Source organism: Pagrus pagrus, assembly GCF_965226575.1.
Source record: "Pagrus pagrus genome assembly, chromosome: 23".
NCBI lineage: Eukaryota > Metazoa > Chordata > Actinopteri > Spariformes > Sparidae > Pagrus > Pagrus pagrus.
In genome coordinates this window covers 15,355,216-15,372,361 of record NC_140205.1, presented here as the reverse complement: position 1 = coordinate 15,372,361, position 17,146 = coordinate 15,355,216, and the positions used below count along the sequence as shown (strand labels likewise).

The following is a 17,146-nucleotide window of genomic DNA, read 5'->3' as shown; positions in this document are numbered from 1 at the left end:
AAACAGTGTGTGGTCCACTTCAAATGAAGAGAGAGCAGAAGAGTTTCAGAGGCCCCTGAAAGTTTAAATGAAGGTCAATGACCTGATGAGGTAAAGTTTTATCACTAGTTCTGGACAATGTATGAGTTACAGGAATAGTTTGGCATTTTGTTTGGTACGCTAACACAAGTACCATAATTTAAGATAGCTGACTCAGTAATGCTAGTTACAAAATGCTAGCTAAATGCTAACACTTGGCAAAATGCTAAAATATGGTGTAACAGTAGCAAAAATGGAAAAAGAGTCCCACTTTAAAAGTCTTTCTGAGCCAAAGTATTCACAGTTATTGAGTAACAGCAGTTAGACTAAGCTGCTTGGGTGGCTGTGTACTTGTGTGTATATTCAGGCATATACGCAAACTCTCTCTTTGAAGCTCAACAACACGGTAATGAGGCTGTCTGATTGGTCCGTTAATCCAACAGCCCTTTCTCATCCCCCAGTCATGTACAGATTTGTCTGTAGAGACTGTTGGAAAAACACCAGCTACTGTACATGAAGAGCTGACAGCAACATCCCTCCTCCTCCAGCTGTGTGTGTGTGTGTGTGTGTGTGTGTGTGTGTGTGTGTGTGTGTGTGTGTGTGAGACAGTCGAGCTGTACTCCAGATTGGAGTTCACTGACCTGTTCCCAGTAAAGCACTGCCACTTTTCCTGGTTACCCCCTTGGTTACTGCCGTCACCATGGTGGCCCCTTTGTCGTCTCCTCAGACTCGGAGGGGAATTTATTTGCTAACATTGGCCGTCGCCTTGTCTTTGCTCCAGCTGGCAAGTCCTTCAGCCATTTCTTCTTCTGCAACAATAGCATTTGAAGAGACCTTGCATTTGGATGAAGTCTTTTCTCAAACTGAATCAGACTGGAACAAGTCAGTATGGCCTGAAATATTTAGAGAGAGGAAGTGAAGCAACATTATTTAACTTTTTTACCTTTAAAATAACAGCTTCAAAATCCTGTTGATGGTACAGTGTCTTGTTACAGGGTGAATGGTGTCTCTGTCTCACTTGTTTCTGCACTGTGTAACTTCAGTGAGAGGGTAGGATCACAGCGTTACATACATGTTTACTTCAACATACAAGTTTTAACACAGAACGTTGTTATGATGTAATGAGTTTTGTTTGTAGTTAGCACCTACGTTACGTCTGATGATTTGTCACAGACCTGGGATTTGTGTTTACGACAGTGGTGTTGCACTCAGAGACTGTCCGGGGGCCAATTTCTACATAACCGTGCTTTAAATAAAGGGATTCATTGTCGTGCACAGAGGCTGTTGTAGCAGAAGATATCTCTGCAACACAACGCTTAGACATCATAATGTCAAAACTGCTATTGATTCACATTCTGTTGATAGTTTTTGTTATTTCATAATGTTTTCAACTTATTATTATTTTTTTTTTTTTTTTACAGGTACTGCCATCCGTCACTGTAGCGATGAGAAAGGCTGGTTGCTACCTGAGCTCTTCAACTGCACCACCGTCACCTTCGCCCACCTGAAGAAACTGGTGAGTACCAGACAAAATAAAAGCATTTTGTACTGTTACTTTCAACATATCTTACTGAATAATGACAATTTTCAAGGCGTTGACAGTAAATGTGAGTAAATGTATGTTTAGATACCCCGCCCACACTTTGGTGTATGACACCATTTCAAAACTACTGTACTTGAATACACTGAAAATGTTACTATTTCTAAAATAAGTCTCTTACTTTTTATACAAAATGTAAAGGCAGACAGAATATTTTTTTTGATTCCTAACCAGAAACATTTTGAATATGAGGTTTTCATCAGACTGTTGTTGCCTCTGTAATGAGTCCTTCTTAATATTTGAGAAACTATGCATTATAAGGGAGCTGATGTGTCTCCAGCAAAGTGTAATTTCATCGGATGAACTCCACAGGAGATTTACCCAAAGTATTGCACCCATTATGTTTGAACCTGAACCTAATACTCCGGGCTTGAGCTTCTCAAAGTCCCTCTAATCCTGGGATTGACCAATTTCTATTATGTTTCACCGCACCCACTCCGCCTTGACCTGCTCGCTCTCGTTCTCTTTCCGCCCCGCGACCCTCCAGAATGACGACCTGCGCCGCAACAGTTCGAGGATGAGCAGCGACCGCTCCAAGACCATTGTGCGTATGCTTCACAGCGCCACCAACAACACCCCGCATTACTACGGAGACGACGTGAAGACGGCCGCCCAGCTGCTGAATCACGTGCTGCAGTTCGAGAGCCGGCAGGCGGGATTCGACCTCACCGCCATGAGGGACGCAGAGTTCAATGAGGTAGAAAGGGAAAACAGGGTGTCTGCATTGATTTCAGTTTCAATAAGTTAATGTAAAAGATCTTCAAGCTTTACTGTTGGAGCGCTGGTGGCACACTGCCCTCCACTGGTTGAGCCATCACTGTTGCAATCCAATACTTCCTCCGTTGCTTTATTACCAGTCTCTTCGATATTTACATCCAATAATCTACAATTTTTGTGGATTTTCCCAGAACTTGATCCGAGCAGGTAGCTCCATTCTGGACCCTGAAAACAAGGATCACTGGGAGCAGATCCAGAGGACTGAAGGTGGCACCGCCCACCTGCTCCGCAACTTCGAGGACTACGCCAACACCCTGGCACAGAACGTCAGGAAGACCTACCTGAAACCTTTCACAATCGTCACTGAGAACATGAGTGAGTAGAAGAGCTGTAATTACACTGTGTGGCACTGCGGCACATGATCACATCCTCATCCTCATTCTCTGTCTCCTCTTCTTCCTGTCTGATATCTAGTTCTAACTGTGGACTACCTGGACGTGTCGGACCCGGAGAGGGCGACGTTGCCTCGGTTCCAGGACATCCAGGAAACCTACCCCCAAGAGCTCGGATCCTCCGTCCACTTCCCCCAGTTCAACCTTCGCACTCAGACCCACCGAGGTAAGAATACAGCCAGTCAGACCTACTTTTACGCTCTGAGTAAAAAAAAAACAAAAAACAAAACCCAGTCTTATCTATCACTATCCCCTCCCAGCAGAGCCCACTCCTGCCCCTCCAGCTCAGACCGATCCCCCTCAGGAGGGGGAGGAGGAGCACACGGTGTCCGATAGGAGACGGCGCCATCTTGAGCCAGCTTCCCCTCTGCCGGTTGCTGTGGTGATCGTGTACAAATCACTGGGGAAGCTCCTCCCGGAGAGATACGACCCCGACCGCAGGAGTCTGAGGTAGACTGCGGACTGTTACGGTTTAGCATTCACATTTTTCTAGGATTAAAACATCAAGTGTCATGAAGAATGTCTCATAATGTATACCATTCATCACATCCTGTAAACCTTTGAAGAAACCCTACGTCACATGAAAATATTTCGTCTTTAATGTTGATACGTGCCATAATATTTACTGTAGTTGTGTTTGAAGTATCTACCTTATAAGGACCTGCAAAGGTCTGTGAGATTATGTTTGGTTTGATTCAGGGAGTATTATGTATTCTTGACATGTGTTCAAGAGAAAGTCACTAATATTTCTCTAAGATTAGAATAAGAAGTTAAATAAAGGATAAGAGAGAATATGATGAAACGTAAACAGGCTCTGGTCTGTTAAGGCTCGGTCTCGGGCTTAATTATGTTTTTTTATGTCTTTCCAGGCTCCCCAACCGTCCGGTGATCAACACAGCCATAGTGAGCGCCACGGTGCACAGCGAGGGTCCGCCCCTTCCTCCCATCCTGGACCCGCCCATCACCTTGGAGTACACCTTGCTGGAGACGGAGGAGAGAACCAAACCTGTCTGCGTCTTCTGGAACCACTCCATCGCGTGAGTTGGACTTGTGACAAACAGACACATGTGTGCGACAGGGTTTTCCAGGACCTCAAGAGATAAAATATCATTCATGATCAATTTTGTCGTGTGCGTTGGTGTGTTTAGGATCGGAGGTACAGGCGGCTGGTCCTCTAAAGGCTGTGAGGTGCTCAACAGGAACAACACCCACATCAGCTGTCAGTGTAACCACATGACCAGCTTCGCCGTGCTCATGGACATTTCCAAGAGAGAGGTAAAGCAGAAGAGATTTGTCATTTCAGCTTGATATGGAACAACCCCATAAGCCCTTTGCCTTGTAATTGACTCGATGTCTCGATGTCTCCACAGCACGGTGACGTTCTCCCCCTGAAGATCGTCACCTACACCACAGTGTCGGTCTCCCTGTTCCTCCTCCTCCTCACCTTCATCCTGCTGTGCCTCTTGCGCCGCCTCCGCTCCAACCTCCACGCCATCCACAGGAACCTGGTAGCAGCGCTCTTCTTCTCCGAGCTCGTCTTCCTGCCCGGCATCAATCAGACGGACAACCCGGTGAGTGTACTTACAGCGCATGTACAGTGGAGACACTGTCAAATGAACTCAACTGCGCCACGTGTTCTAATTTCGATTGATTGAGAAAGTCGCCCTTGCTAAGAGAGATTTCGTCCTCTCTGTTCACACGGGCCTGAGCTGCACTAAATCAGGAGAAGAGGGTAACAAGTGCAGTAGTTAGAAACAACATAGGATGAATGACATCCTTGGCATTTAGATGGAAAACAACGTAGACCGCAAATGCATATGATACGGGAACACACAAGCTTATGGCGTGGTGGAACCTGAGCGGGGATAACGATGAGTCTCTCCAGTGTTTACTGAATTAAAAACTGCCAGGCATCCTCCAGTATGTTTGGCCTGCGGGCGTCCATCTAACTCCCTGTTGACAGGAGCTTTTCCAGGCTTATTGGGCCAAGGCCTACCTGAGAGTCTGTCTTTATTTGACAGATTATGTTTTTGTTCCTTGACTAATGACTTTAATAGTGAGGAATGTGCTGGTTGCCAGAGCTTTCTCCAAAAATAACCAACCTGTAAGTTGATTTTATTGATTCGACAGGCGCAGCTGGATGAAACTTACAGTTACTGTAAACCTCTGTAATGAAAGAGGCGTGGGATATCGGCTGAAACAGAGTCTGAAGTCAGGAGGCTAACGGGCTAATAAGCTAATAAACTGGATTTGGGTCGGTCACAGCAACGGCCAGAAACATGCGTGTGCACACACATGTAGACATACAGTAAAGGATCAAAAGGTGTGGGGATACTTTGAAGTCTGCTGACACACACACACACACACACACACACACCCCTGTGTGCCAGTAGCGTAGACATGCTGTGACTGGTACCTGTCTCCAGAAGCAGGCCTCAGGGCAATCGGCCCTGGCAAAGGTTTCCCATAACAGCTTCTTAGTTTTCACTTGATAAATCTCTTGCATGTCTGTGGTACAGAGAACATCATTAAGCTGTTAATTGGTTGATAATCCTCCCCCCCCTCCCCCTTTTTTGGGGGGAAACTGAGACATTTGGTAGGTCTTGGTGGGACATTTAAACACTTGACAAAAAACAAACTGAGTTTACTTCTAAACTTCTGACAAGAAGCTCTGATAATTGTTCATCGTTCATCAGTTGCTTTTTTAAAATGAATTAATTTTCTTTTTGCCAGCACTTTGTCTGATGCACGCTGAGGTCCTTAGCCTTCCTCTCCGACCTGTTTATTTACAAGTCCTTCAAATAAACCATGTTCAAAGCAGCTAATGTGACAAGTGCTAATTAAGATAATATGATGTGGTTAGATGCTAAAACACTGTAACCGTAGCCAAAGCGAGTGAGTCATAAAGTGAGCAAACTGGCTCAGTTAAAGAACAGTGTCTTGCTAGTTTGCTAACATTAGCTAACAGTTAGCAACCAAAAAAACGAGCTGCTCTTACCAGACCAAGTAAGAATGGAGCAGCTAAACTCCTGTTTGGAACGAGCGGTGGTGCGTTTTATGTGAGTTCAACATTTCATAAGTAAGAGGAGGAATGTGATCTTTCAAAGGTTATGTAGTCTGTCTTTAGTCTGGCTGAACCAGATGTCTGCACAAGACATCACAAGATCATCAGGTCCGCCTGTCAGTCCTGTAACAATACAGTGGGAATCCCCCCAGCTGTCAACCAGATGTACTATACATCACACCTCAGCCCAGTGAAAGATGACGGCAACAAATCCACAGAATTTTAACAGACTTGTCCGTCCAAAAACAAAATGTAAACCATTCGGCATCCCCTCCGAATTTGGATACATCAGAATGGATCCACAGTTTTGCCTCTTAAGAGTTAATTCCAGCTGTTTCCGACCAATCAGATGTCGTCGGCTCATCTAATCGGAGGTGACTAACAAAACTGCCTCAAACCAAAGATATAAGATCCTGAGAATGGAAGTTTACAGGTTCTAGATAAGTTGTGGGAGTCTTGTCTTCTTCTCTCGTCGTAATGTCCTGACTCACGGTGTTTTGACTGGGATGTCACAGACTTGAGCACTGACTAACAACATGCTGCGTTATCTGCACCGCTGTTTTTCTTTAAAAGTAGAAGCCAAATGTGAAGAAAGATTTTTAAAGAAGACAAGAGTTAAATCCCTTTGTTTTTTTTGTTGTTTCTCTCTCTGAATTCATGTCCCGGTGTTGAGGTGTGTTTGTGTCAGGACTGTGGAATGCTGTCAGTGTTTGCCCACAGGCCATCTACGAGATGATTTATTGTCCTGTCAAAGCAGTGTCTCTTTCTCTCTCTCTCTGATCTCCACGGCAGTACACAGCGTTACTAAAATACAGTATCCAAACTGCCGGGACATTCCCTGACACACTGCAGCCCTCCAACACCGCACCAGACGGTGAAATTAAAAAAAGGGAGGAGATGAAAGAATGTGGGGATTAAATCATTACTGCAATATTTAATAGTCCGTAAAATGTAGGACATTTACAATGATATATGGCATAAAAACACAGTAAATGTGTGTTTAACAGGCTGGAACCTGGCTTTTTTTTTTATAATAAATGGCACAAATGATTATCTTAATTGTCTGTGGACCAACTAAGCATTGCCTGATAAAGCACTTGGCTTCAAAAGTGTGTTAAATGCCAGAAGGGCAGATGGAAGATGGACACGGATGGATGCATGCCTGGAGGATGGATTTACGTGGTGTTCAGCTGATCGACTGATAGACAGCAGAGTGAAAACAAGGATGACAAGAACAAAACAAAGATGCTGTTTGTGGATTACACAAACTCATTTTTCCCTTTTTCCTTCTCCGTCCAGTTCGTGTGCACGGTGATCGCCATCCTCCTCCACTACTTCTACATGTGCACCTTCGCCTGGATGTTCGTCGAGGGGCTGCACATCTACCGCATGCTGACAGAGCTGCGCAACATCAACCACGGCCACATGAGGTTCTACTACGCCATCGGCTGGGGAATACCGGCTATTATCACCGGTGAGACACACACACACAAACAAGCACGTAAACAGAGCAGCAGAAGATGGCAGACTGTCAGGGCGCGTTCGTGCTGCGACTTGTCTCTGCTGAAGAGGCTGTGATCCTCGTGGGAAAATGATTGAGGAAGAGACAGAGGGAGAAGGAGAGGGGTGACGGGGCGAGAGAAAGATAGAGACAGATAAAATGTATATTTAACTGTAACACCCGCTCCTACGTTGTGTATTTTTGTATAATGTGTAGTGTGTTATAATCTCTTTAATCGTCTCTCTGGTTTCCGTATCGCATATTTTGCTTTATAACTCTCTGATGTACAATAAGACGACTGTTATAGATTAAATGCTCTGAGATGTACGGACATGCTTCGGCCGTATTGATGCCAGCAACACTTAATTGATTGGAATTTGGATTGAGGCGCAGTCTGAGATAGATATCGAGTTCCAGAGCACAGAGAGAGATCAGAAAACCACACACAGATAAGGAGCGAAAAATGAAAACTGGCAGTGATGAGTGAGTCAGATGATAGCGGGAAAAGTGAGATGCAGGAGGAGGGGAACCCTGAGTGCTCGCTGCTGTGGCACTCTATCAAAAACTGCACCTGGACTGGGGAGGAAGATGAGAGAAGATCCCTTATGAACAGGTGTAACACACTCTGTTGTGTTCCTTCTGTGTGTGTAGGTTTGGCAGTAGGTCTTGACCCTCAGGGTTACGGCAACCCAGACTTCTGCTGGCTCTCCGTCCACGACACGCTGATCTGGAGCTTCGCAGGACCCATCTTTGTAGTCGTCCTGGTACGTACACGAGTTAAAATAGCAGGACGGCTAATTATGTCTGTCTCATGAGAATAAATGTATTCAGGTCGTCGATCATTGTAAACCATCTTAATGATGTGGAATAACAAGTGAATCTTGTCTCTAAAGGTGAACATAGTGATCTTTATTCTGGCTGCCAAGGCTTCATGTGGGCGCAGGCAGAAAGCAATGGAGAAGTCGGGAGCCATGTAAGTTTTATGTGTCACATTAATAATTCAGTATACAGCTCAACATCCAAAAAGTTAATACACAGCACACGTACATTTTTGGCACCGGTGAAGCTGATCTGTGTGCGTTTCCCCCTCCTCAGTCCTGCACTCAGAATGGCCTTCCTCCTGCTGCTGCTCATCAGCGCCACCTGGCTGCTCGGTTTAATGGCGGTCAACAGCGACGTGATGACCTTCCACTACCTGTTCGCCATCTTCAGCTGCCTGCAGGTAACACAGCATTGATTTTTTGTGCTGATCTACCTCAGTGATCGTAAATAAATGTCATTTTTCATTTTTTTCATTTCTAGACCTTGGACAAATGAAGGACCCTGATCTGCTTATAATGCGTCTCTTCATCTCTTGTTTTCTTCACAGGGAGTCTTCATCTTCTTCTTCCATATAATCTTCAACAAAGAGGTGAGGAAGAACCTGAAGAACGTCTTAACAGGGAAGAAGAACGTACCAGACGAGTCCAGCACCACGAGGGCCTCGTTGCTCACAGTGAGTAAACAGACTCACTACCTTGCACTGCAGTGTTTTTTGTCGTTTTACGTCGTCATTTCACCGTTTGCTCTCAAAAGTCAGACAAAACATTCTTGTTTTTCTTTGTTTCTCGTTTTCCATCCTTTCCCCACTCCACCCTCAGCGCTCTCTCAACTGCAACAACACCTACACAGAGGACGGCGCGCTGTATCGCTCGGGCATTGGCGAGTCCACCGTCTCCCTGGATAGCACGCTCAGGTCAGCCAAGAGCCGCAGCAGCTACCTGGCTTACACACTCAGGTACATCACGCTCACTGACTGCATGGCTGCTTCTACTACAATGCCGCATGACAAGTGTGTGTGTGGGGGTGTGTGTGTGTGTGTGGAGGTGTGTGTGTGTGTGTGTGTGTGTGTGTTTCTCCACTTCAAATTCTTTGGACTTTTGCTTATGTTGTCTTTTTTAGTTCTCTTCCCTGCATGATGCATCAAATATCTCACATACTAAAACACCCAAAGCCCCTTGTATATGTAAAGATGGACAGACACACACTTTACAGTGACACACACACCCTGTCACCTTGTCCGTATTCTCTTCTTAATAGGCGATATGGGAAGTTGCTGATTTTTTCTACATTTCGAGGCTATTTCTTGCTTTTCTTCCAGACATGCAAGCTGCCACAGGATGGCACCTGCATTGTACAGTGCATGGCGCATGGCTTTGTTGCAAAAAAACAATACACACATACAGGAAAATACATATGAACTCTTAGATAACACACACAGTACCTACCGTAGACATTTCCACATTACACATACTGTTGTGTTGTTCTGTGTTGTAGGCATTGACAGATTAAACTGCTAACTTTGCTCATGTGATGTTTGACAACAACTGTACAACAACTTCTCTAGCCTATTAAACTTCATTAATTTAAGCTAGGTACACCAACACAAATTTGAGCTAATCCTGTTTTAGCTAATGCAGGCTTAGCTAGGTGTTCCTTTTTTATAACTTGTTTTCTATTTCGAAGGAAATTATTAAAGTTGGAGTTGGAGTAGCTTAACATACAGCAAACACTGAAATCTTTCATGTATACCTGGTTTATATACAGTAGTGTTGTGTCCACTGCCCCACGCTCGCTCTTTAGCATACCATTTAGCCTACCAGCAGTATCTCAGATGTCAGAAAATATTACGTTTTAATTTCTGTTGTCAAATATTTTACAAGCAATTAAAGTAAGTTCCGAGCCTTTTTTGGAGTCTCACCACCTGCTGCCTTCAATTTCCCATCGATAAAACGACACGTACTGGCCTATGCAACTAGCTATACAGCTACACAATACAGCTCAAACAATATTTGGCTCAAGGAGATCTTAACATAACTTAATAACATAGACTTGGAAAGATTAGATTTTACTTTACAGACTCCATTAAATCCTTTGACGCAATGTGGAAGCCATTTTGTTTATATATCTAAATAAAGCTAAAAACTCGGAAGGAAGTTGTGCTGTACAGTGGACTCTTTTAGTTTTTAGTTTTATGCTGTTTTTTTTTTTTACCATGTTTCAGTAACATGTACTTACTATAACTATGTTAAGCTAGTTTCAACTTGTCATGCTAACCCGCCATCATAAGTTTTAGCTAATGCAGTTTTAGCTAGCTGTACCTATTAGACTGGCAGCTTAGTATATTGAAGTTTTGAAGAAATATGTATATATTTGTTTCTTACTTACATGGACAGTATTAGAGTTTAAGAGGCTAATTAGCTGTATATATAGTATGTAGCACTGTTTCCACTGCTCCATGCTAGCTCTTCATGACTAGCAATGTTGGGTCATTAGCAATTAGCATTGTCTCAGATATAAGAAAATGAAAACTTATGGCACTTGTATTGTACTTGCAAAATTGTATGTTATGCAACTAAGTCGGGCAGTGCTTTAGAGATACTTTTGCATCAGGACAGGTGTATATCTGATCGAGCTCACCTGCAGCACCTTGTACAGCTGTGTGTTATTTGCGTGTTTCACCGACATGTTTTCATCGCAGCGGAGTAGAGTTACATATAGCTGGTGTTTTAAAAGAGTTTTACAGAATCGAGGTTAGGCCTAACTGTACGCCGCGGATCGTAAAACTGTCATCTGGGTAATGCGAGCTGACACCGGGGTCAATGACAGCTAAAGGGCTGAGGGGAAGAACCAGGATGGCGTGCCGTCTTTGGGAAAGGCAAAAGGAAAAAGTAGGGGAAAGGGGGGCAAAAAGAGAGACTTGGGAAATAGGGAAGATAGGACTGTACCTGTTTGAGTGGGAATGTAATACAGACACATATCTCGTCCCCGCGGCTGTTGGCACGTCTACAGACAGGTCAGAGTCTGTAGTAGCGTTTTTGCCTTCCAGCCAACGAATCAATCCAACCTGGAGAGAACAGCTACAGGTGGATAGAAGAGGTGAGGGAAGATTCAGCTCTTTATTTACTGGATAAGAGTAAAAGCTGCTGCAATCTTTATTGCGTTTTGGATTAAAGAATGATGAAATATTTGTGGTGGTGAAAATATTTATACCATAAATAGAAAAGATAAGGTTTAATAATAATTAATTTATTATCAGTCAACAGTAGATTGTTTTTTTTCTGTTGATGAGCCGATTTTAATCGTTCTTTTTGTCTTTGTTGAAGCTGGCAACAGAAGTTTTGTAATGAGAGACGTCTGGTGCTCCAGCTGTTGAACATTAGCTGTCTCAAACCACGAGTTTGGGCTTGAATTAACTTAACCATGGACGCTGTACTTCCCCTCTCTGCCTCCTCTTAATCTTCACCCCCACTTTTTCTCTCTCCCTTTCTCCTTTCTGCCTTCACTATCCAGGGAGGAGTCTGGCCAGAAGCCCAGTGTCTCCTCAGGGACAGCTAAAGGACACACAGATCTGGATGGACCTCTGTTCCACAGGAACGGCACCAAAGGAGACGGTGAGTGACGGTCACTGTTTTACGTAAACCCTGCATATAAAGATGGATGCCTTTGTGTATTTATATGAATCTCTCTACCGTCCCTCCTTGTTCCCATCAGACTCTGACTCAGACAGCGAGCTGTCGGTGGACGAACACAGCTCCTCCTACGCCTCCTCCCACTCCTCCGACAGCGAGGACGACGACATCGACGTCAAGCCCAAGTGGAACAACGAGAGGCAGCCTGTTCACAGCACACCTAAAGGTATATGGGCGGTCCTGCTGAGCCTAAACATGAAGTGTAATCAGTTTTAGAATGTAACTAAGTACATTTACTCTCCGACTTGTTCCCATTCCCATTACAGACTACCTTATACTTCTGATACACACAGAGGAAAATACTTCAAACCACTTATGTGACAGCTATATTATATATATACTTTATGTACTAACATTTGCTTCTATTATGTCCCCCCCCCCAGTTGATTCAGTATCCAATCACGTGAGGCCTTACTGGCCAGCAGAGGCCACCACAGCCAGTGACAGCGAGGACCCCGGCGGGACAGACAGGCTGAGGGTGGAGACCAAAGTGAACGTGGAGCTGCACTCGGAAAATAAGCTCAACCACGTCGGAGAAAGAGAGAGGGAGACTCCTCAGGAGAGAGACAAGCAGACGGCCGGTAACGCCCGAGACACGGCGGCCCCAAGCCAACCCAACAGCAACAGCAACCACCAACCAGAGCAGAGAAAAGGTACGAGAAGAGAATTATTGTTATGATTGTTTTAATTTATTGATCATGTCTGATTTACATTCTAATCAACTCTTTGTCCGTCTCAGGTATCTTAAAGAACAAGATCAGCTACCCTCCTCCGCTGAGCGACAAGAACATGAAGAACCGTCTGAGGGAGAAGCTGAGCGACTACAACCCCCCCACCATCACCTCCCCACCCCCGAACAACAACAACACCTCCTCCCCGCCTCCCCCTTCGGTCAACATCATAACACCTTCGTCCAGGCCGCCCTCGCTGGCCTCCAACGACGGCGGTCGCCCCGGCAACCACGAAAACAGCTCCCTCATCAAGCCCCCTGTGGCCCCACGGCCGCAGCTTCCTGTCGGGCCTCCGCCGGCGGGCATCTACCGGGAGACCAACGGGGGAGTGGCAATGCACTTGAAGTCAGGGACGGTCAACGGAGGCAACGAGTCGGACTCAGAGTGAGTAGTCTTGTAGAGAGCGTTGGCATGTGTGACGATGTTACGATGCCATTCCTCGTCATTTTATCTTTTAATTTGAATCACTTAAAAAATGATTCAAATTCAGTTTGATAGAGTTTTGAAACACTTAAAGCTAGTTTACATGTTTTAGTGGCCTTTATGTCACCTGATGCAATAACGCATGTTCCATAAATGATCCAAAGTTAAAGGAATAGTTTGACATTTTGGGAAAGTTTGGGGAGTTAGAGGAGAAGATCGATACCACACTCAATTGTGTATGGTTCATATTAAGCTAGCGCAACAGCTGGTTAGCTTAGCTTTTCCCCCGGTTTCAAGGCTTTGTGCTAAGTTAAGCTAACAGGCTGCTTCTGGTAGCTTCATATGAAGCGCACAGACATAAAAGTGGTATCAATTTTCTCATCTAACTCTCAGCAAGAAAGTGAATAATGAATAATTTCCCAAAATGTCAAACTACTCCTTTAACAATAGCATGAATAATATGACCACCCTGCTTAAATGCTGCATGATGACTTCCTGCATCCCTGCATCCATTTTGACATTGCACGTTCTCCCCTTCCTTTCCCTCTCCTTGCACCTACCCTTCCTGCATCCTCCCTCCATCCCTCCCTTCATCCCTCCCTCCCTCCCTCCCTCCGTTAACAGTGGCAGTAACGAGACTTCGATCTGACCTGTTAGGAAAAGCCAGACCAGCCCGCCCTTGTGAGAGGAGGAGCGAAGAACCTGCTGGGGGAGGAGAAGAAGGGAGGAGGGCCAAGAGGATGGGAATAAAAGGAAAACTGAAGACGGATGGGTGCTGATCTGTCCATCCATCCCTCCTCTTGTGTTCCCTCTCTCTGGAGAGCAGTATTATAAGCAGACTTCAAGACTGCCTGAGACAAGAATGAAAAGATGTGAGAAATAATAAAGGGAATGCTGTGTCGGACTGTACCGAGAGAGGATGCGATGGAGCCACGTGTGCCAAAACCGCTGCAGGAAATGGGGACGGACAGATGAAGAATTCCCCCAGGATGCATTGCAAGCCCAGAGTATCTTGTGGTTATAAAGTTTGGAAAGCCGGACAATACTTTTGGGCAGCGTCTTTCTCGTGGAGAAAGGCAGATGTATAATCACTGTGCATGAACTCAGACTCAAATACATGCTGGTACATTTGTAGTCCAAGAGGATTTCAAGGACTACAAGTCCCTTAAAACATTGGACAGTAACCAGACACAACGTGTTCTCACTTCCTTTTTGAAACAGCGCTATCACACACACCAAGTGCTCTTCTTCTTCTTTTCCTTCTTTTGTTTTTTTACTCAGAAAGGCTTCCCCGGCCTCTCGATGCAGTGCATTTAGAGTGTAATTAACGTGTAGATATTGTTAAAGGTGAAGAAGAAATAATCTATTTTGTACTTCAGCAGTAGCGAGAACAAGTTTCTAAACTAAAAAAATCATCTGGAACATTTTTCAATTGTGAAAATCACTTGATATGCTGGTTTAATCGACTGTGGACAGTAATCTGTGTGCCTTCATCATCAACTAACACCTTACACATGAGCCTGTAGTGGGCTTTCAGGTTTTGTAACACTCTCTGGCAGCATATTCTGCCATTCAGACACGCATAATGCATGAAAGACTGTTATGTTTGTGTGTGCGAGTGACCCAGAATGTCCCGAGTCTGTGCGCACACTCGAACAGTGGGCCTAAATGAACATTAACGATGTGGAACGGAGAGGAGTTCACCCTCTGTAGGAGCACTATGAACCTGAAGCTTTCTTTTCCAGTGTCCATCCTGCCTGTTTGTCCAATACGAAACACTCCTGGTTACCAAAGTCATGACGTAAAGTGAAAGTGAGAATTAGAGTTGCAATCAGTTCACTTTTAACTCAGTTTTACTGCAGAAAGAGTTGTGGAAAAAATGCATTTTTTGGTCTTTGGTGATGTAAAAGCATCAGTGTTCAGTGATGCCAACTCTAATGCATTTTGCAGCTAGTTTAATGCGACTTAAAGTCTTGTTTACCAATTCACTGAATGCCTTTGTACCACACAAACTGTACAATCCCTCCTGTAATCAGTGCTGTTGATAAAATGTCCTTGTTTTTTTATTGATCCGAGACACTGGAAATGTTTTGTAACATAATGTATATTTATTTTTTATGGTTTTAAGACACTGGAAAGAAAACAGATGATTGTGACTGTAAAATTAAAGACATGACATGATGAATTTTTAACCGCCTTGTGCAGCCTGTTACATGTCTGGTGCCCAGAAGGAAGCGTGGCTAGTGGAAACATGTACGTTCCTTCAGGAGGATGAGGTAACTTCAACTCTTTCTTGATCCGTCACAGGTTTACACTGTAGCACAAGTACGGTGTTTGACTGGATGACTGAAGTGTGTGAAAAAATCGCATTAATAGACCTCAAGAGACCGTTTAACCACACAAACGGACATTTAGCACAAGCTGGAAACACACAAGACCAAAAAAGGCACAAATAGTTCAACCAGGAGAGAATTTGTTGAGTGAATAAATTATATTTTTATTGCCAGTTGCACGTCAGAGGTGAAGCCATTGGTAGACGCCGGTGGTGGTGATGGGATGTAGATGGAAGGCTGAAGATCTGGATGTGATGAGGTGGACTCTGATGAGCATTAAGGAAGATTATGACATACTCAAACCATTAGGAGCATCCAAAGGGCATTAAAACATTCAGTATCAGCAGGTGCACGAATCAGCAGCGTCCTTCACACCTGTATACAACTTACATGATAGGCAGTCCAGAGGTGGAGGGGCTGGCTTAAGCGAGCCACGGGTGATGGAGGAGCTGCTCCAGAGATGGTCGCTGCTCAGGTTCTACAGCCAGACAAAGACGTAATATGTCCTGACAGCTTAGAGACAGGTCCTCGTCAATGGTGAGTTCGTTGCCAAGGAAACTGTTTGTTTTGAATGTGGCGTCCTCGTGCAGCATCTCGTAGAGGACTATTCCCAACTGCCACACCGTTGTGGGACCAGCCGTGTAGGTCGAGCGGTCATACCACTCTGGCGGGATGTGGTGTTGGGTACCAGAGAAGAGACTGTACGAAGCGTTTGTCTTGGTGAAGCAGCTGAGGCCAAAGTCGATCAGTCTCACCCGAGGGACTTCAGAGCCGGTCTCAATGAGAATGTTCTCCAGCTTGATGTCCCGGTGGAAAATGTTCTGCGACTGGAGCTCCAAGGCTGCCTCCACCAGCTGCTTTAGCAATAAACTGGCCGTCTTTTCCAGCAGGAAACCTCCTTGGTAATTGATATATTCAAAGAGGTCACAGCAGGGGTCAGGACGTTCCAGGACCAGGATGAGCTCCTGGTCCAGATCGTAAAAGTCAAGCAGCACAATGGCTGCAGATTTCCCCACTGGTCCTTTGGCCATTTTCAGCATGATCACCACCTCAAGAGCGAGAGTCCTGTCATTCTCATCAACGCCTTGAGAGGTGACCCTGTCCCTGTGGATACGTTTGATTGCCACAGGGAAATGATCTTCTCTTCTGATACCAGCAAAGACAGATCCGAAGCCTCCTTCACCCAGGAGTTCCAGCTGCTCGTATGTAGCGTGGAAATCCTGTCTGCTGGTTTCCTCTGATGTGGACGCGGTGGTGCTGTCCACCCGGTTCCACCCAGTCCAGCCATGATCCAGTTTGGAGACTCCTGATCTTTTTCTTGGACTGTCTTCATCGTCGGATGCTTTTCTCTTAGCACCCCCTGAGTCAGATGTCCTCTGACTCTTCCTTATGTCTTGATCTTCTTTAGACACTTTTCTTTTCAAGCCCTCTCTTTGTTCAGAGCTGGACTCAGAGACTTTCATTTTCCTCTTTGGTGGATTCTCATCAGCACTTGACTTTCTTTTTTCAGTCCAACCGATTCTCCCAGGAGCAGAACGATGAAGACTTTTGAATACTTGTGCTGTGTGGCGATTCATATTGAGGTTGAAGGTGGTTTCAACAAGATCTCTTAACAGTAATGAAGCTGAACCAATGGTTGTGACTTGTCTTGTCTTGAGTGTGATCGATCTGATCTGATATTTTTAAGCTAAGCTCTGTCAATATTCTGATGTGTTCTGTTGTGAAGGGAAGGGAACAGGTCAGAGCATCAAAGCCAAATTCTAAAGTTTGTGTGTGTATGTGAATAAATGGAGTTG

The 17,146-nt window shown here is 44.8% G+C and overlaps 2 protein-coding genes across 12 annotated transcripts in view; one reads left to right on the top strand and one right to left on the bottom strand.

Moving 5' to 3' along the window:
* The window catches only part of celsr1a (cadherin EGF LAG seven-pass G-type receptor 1a), an 85,525-nt gene extending 70,316 nt beyond the window's left edge, over nucleotides 1-15,209 (top strand). For 4 of the 11 annotated variants that reach the window (XM_084346162.1, XM_084346161.1, XM_084346155.1 and 1 more), the window contains 19 exons: nucleotides 1,440-1,534; nucleotides 2,106-2,315; nucleotides 2,527-2,710; nucleotides 2,810-2,953; nucleotides 3,048-3,237; nucleotides 3,657-3,824; nucleotides 3,936-4,062; nucleotides 4,158-4,358; nucleotides 7,151-7,325; nucleotides 8,004-8,116; nucleotides 8,246-8,325; nucleotides 8,448-8,574; nucleotides 8,722-8,847; nucleotides 8,993-9,129; nucleotides 11,685-11,785; nucleotides 11,886-12,029; nucleotides 12,247-12,516; nucleotides 12,603-12,978; nucleotides 13,675-15,209. In XM_084346162.1, the coding sequence (XP_084202288.1) occupies nucleotides 1,440-1,534; nucleotides 2,106-2,315; nucleotides 2,527-2,710; nucleotides 2,810-2,953; nucleotides 3,048-3,237; nucleotides 3,657-3,824; nucleotides 3,936-4,062; nucleotides 4,158-4,358; nucleotides 7,151-7,325; nucleotides 8,004-8,116; nucleotides 8,246-8,325; nucleotides 8,448-8,574; nucleotides 8,722-8,847; nucleotides 8,993-9,129; nucleotides 11,685-11,785; nucleotides 11,886-12,029; nucleotides 12,247-12,516; nucleotides 12,603-12,978; nucleotides 13,675-13,702 (2,996 nt within the window). In that variant the 3' untranslated portion in view covers nucleotides 13,703-15,209. Of the gene's footprint in view, nucleotides 1-1,439; nucleotides 1,535-2,105; nucleotides 2,316-2,526; nucleotides 2,711-2,809; nucleotides 2,954-3,047; nucleotides 3,238-3,656; nucleotides 3,825-3,935; nucleotides 4,063-4,157; nucleotides 4,359-7,150; nucleotides 7,326-8,003; nucleotides 8,117-8,245; nucleotides 8,326-8,447; nucleotides 8,575-8,721; nucleotides 8,848-8,992; nucleotides 9,130-11,684; nucleotides 11,786-11,885; nucleotides 12,030-12,246; nucleotides 12,517-12,602; nucleotides 12,979-13,641 lie in introns of all 11 variants that reach the window. The other 7 variants (XM_084346154.1, XM_084346153.1, XM_084346158.1 and 4 more) reach the window with 4 other exon arrangements.
* A 97-nt stretch (nucleotides 15,210-15,306) lies between these two features.
* LOC311252711 (serine/threonine-protein kinase pim-1-like) lies at nucleotides 15,307-17,087 on the bottom strand. Its single transcript, XM_084346168.1, has 2 exons — nucleotides 15,741-17,087; nucleotides 15,307-15,616 (listed from the first exon to the last, which is right to left on the bottom strand). The coding sequence occupies exon 1, from the start codon at nucleotides 16,925-16,927 to the stop codon at nucleotides 15,773-15,775; it is 1,155 nt and encodes a 384-aa protein (XP_084202294.1). The 5' UTR covers nucleotides 16,928-17,087; the 3' UTR covers nucleotides 15,307-15,616; nucleotides 15,741-15,772.
* Nucleotides 17,088-17,146: the final 59 nt, after the last annotated feature.

Excerpts from the sequence above, each read along its gene's own strand:
- LOC311252711 (XM_084346168.1), bottom strand. The coding sequence starts at position 16,927 with ATGAATCGCCACACAGCACAAGTATTCAAAAGTCTTCATCGTTCTGCT.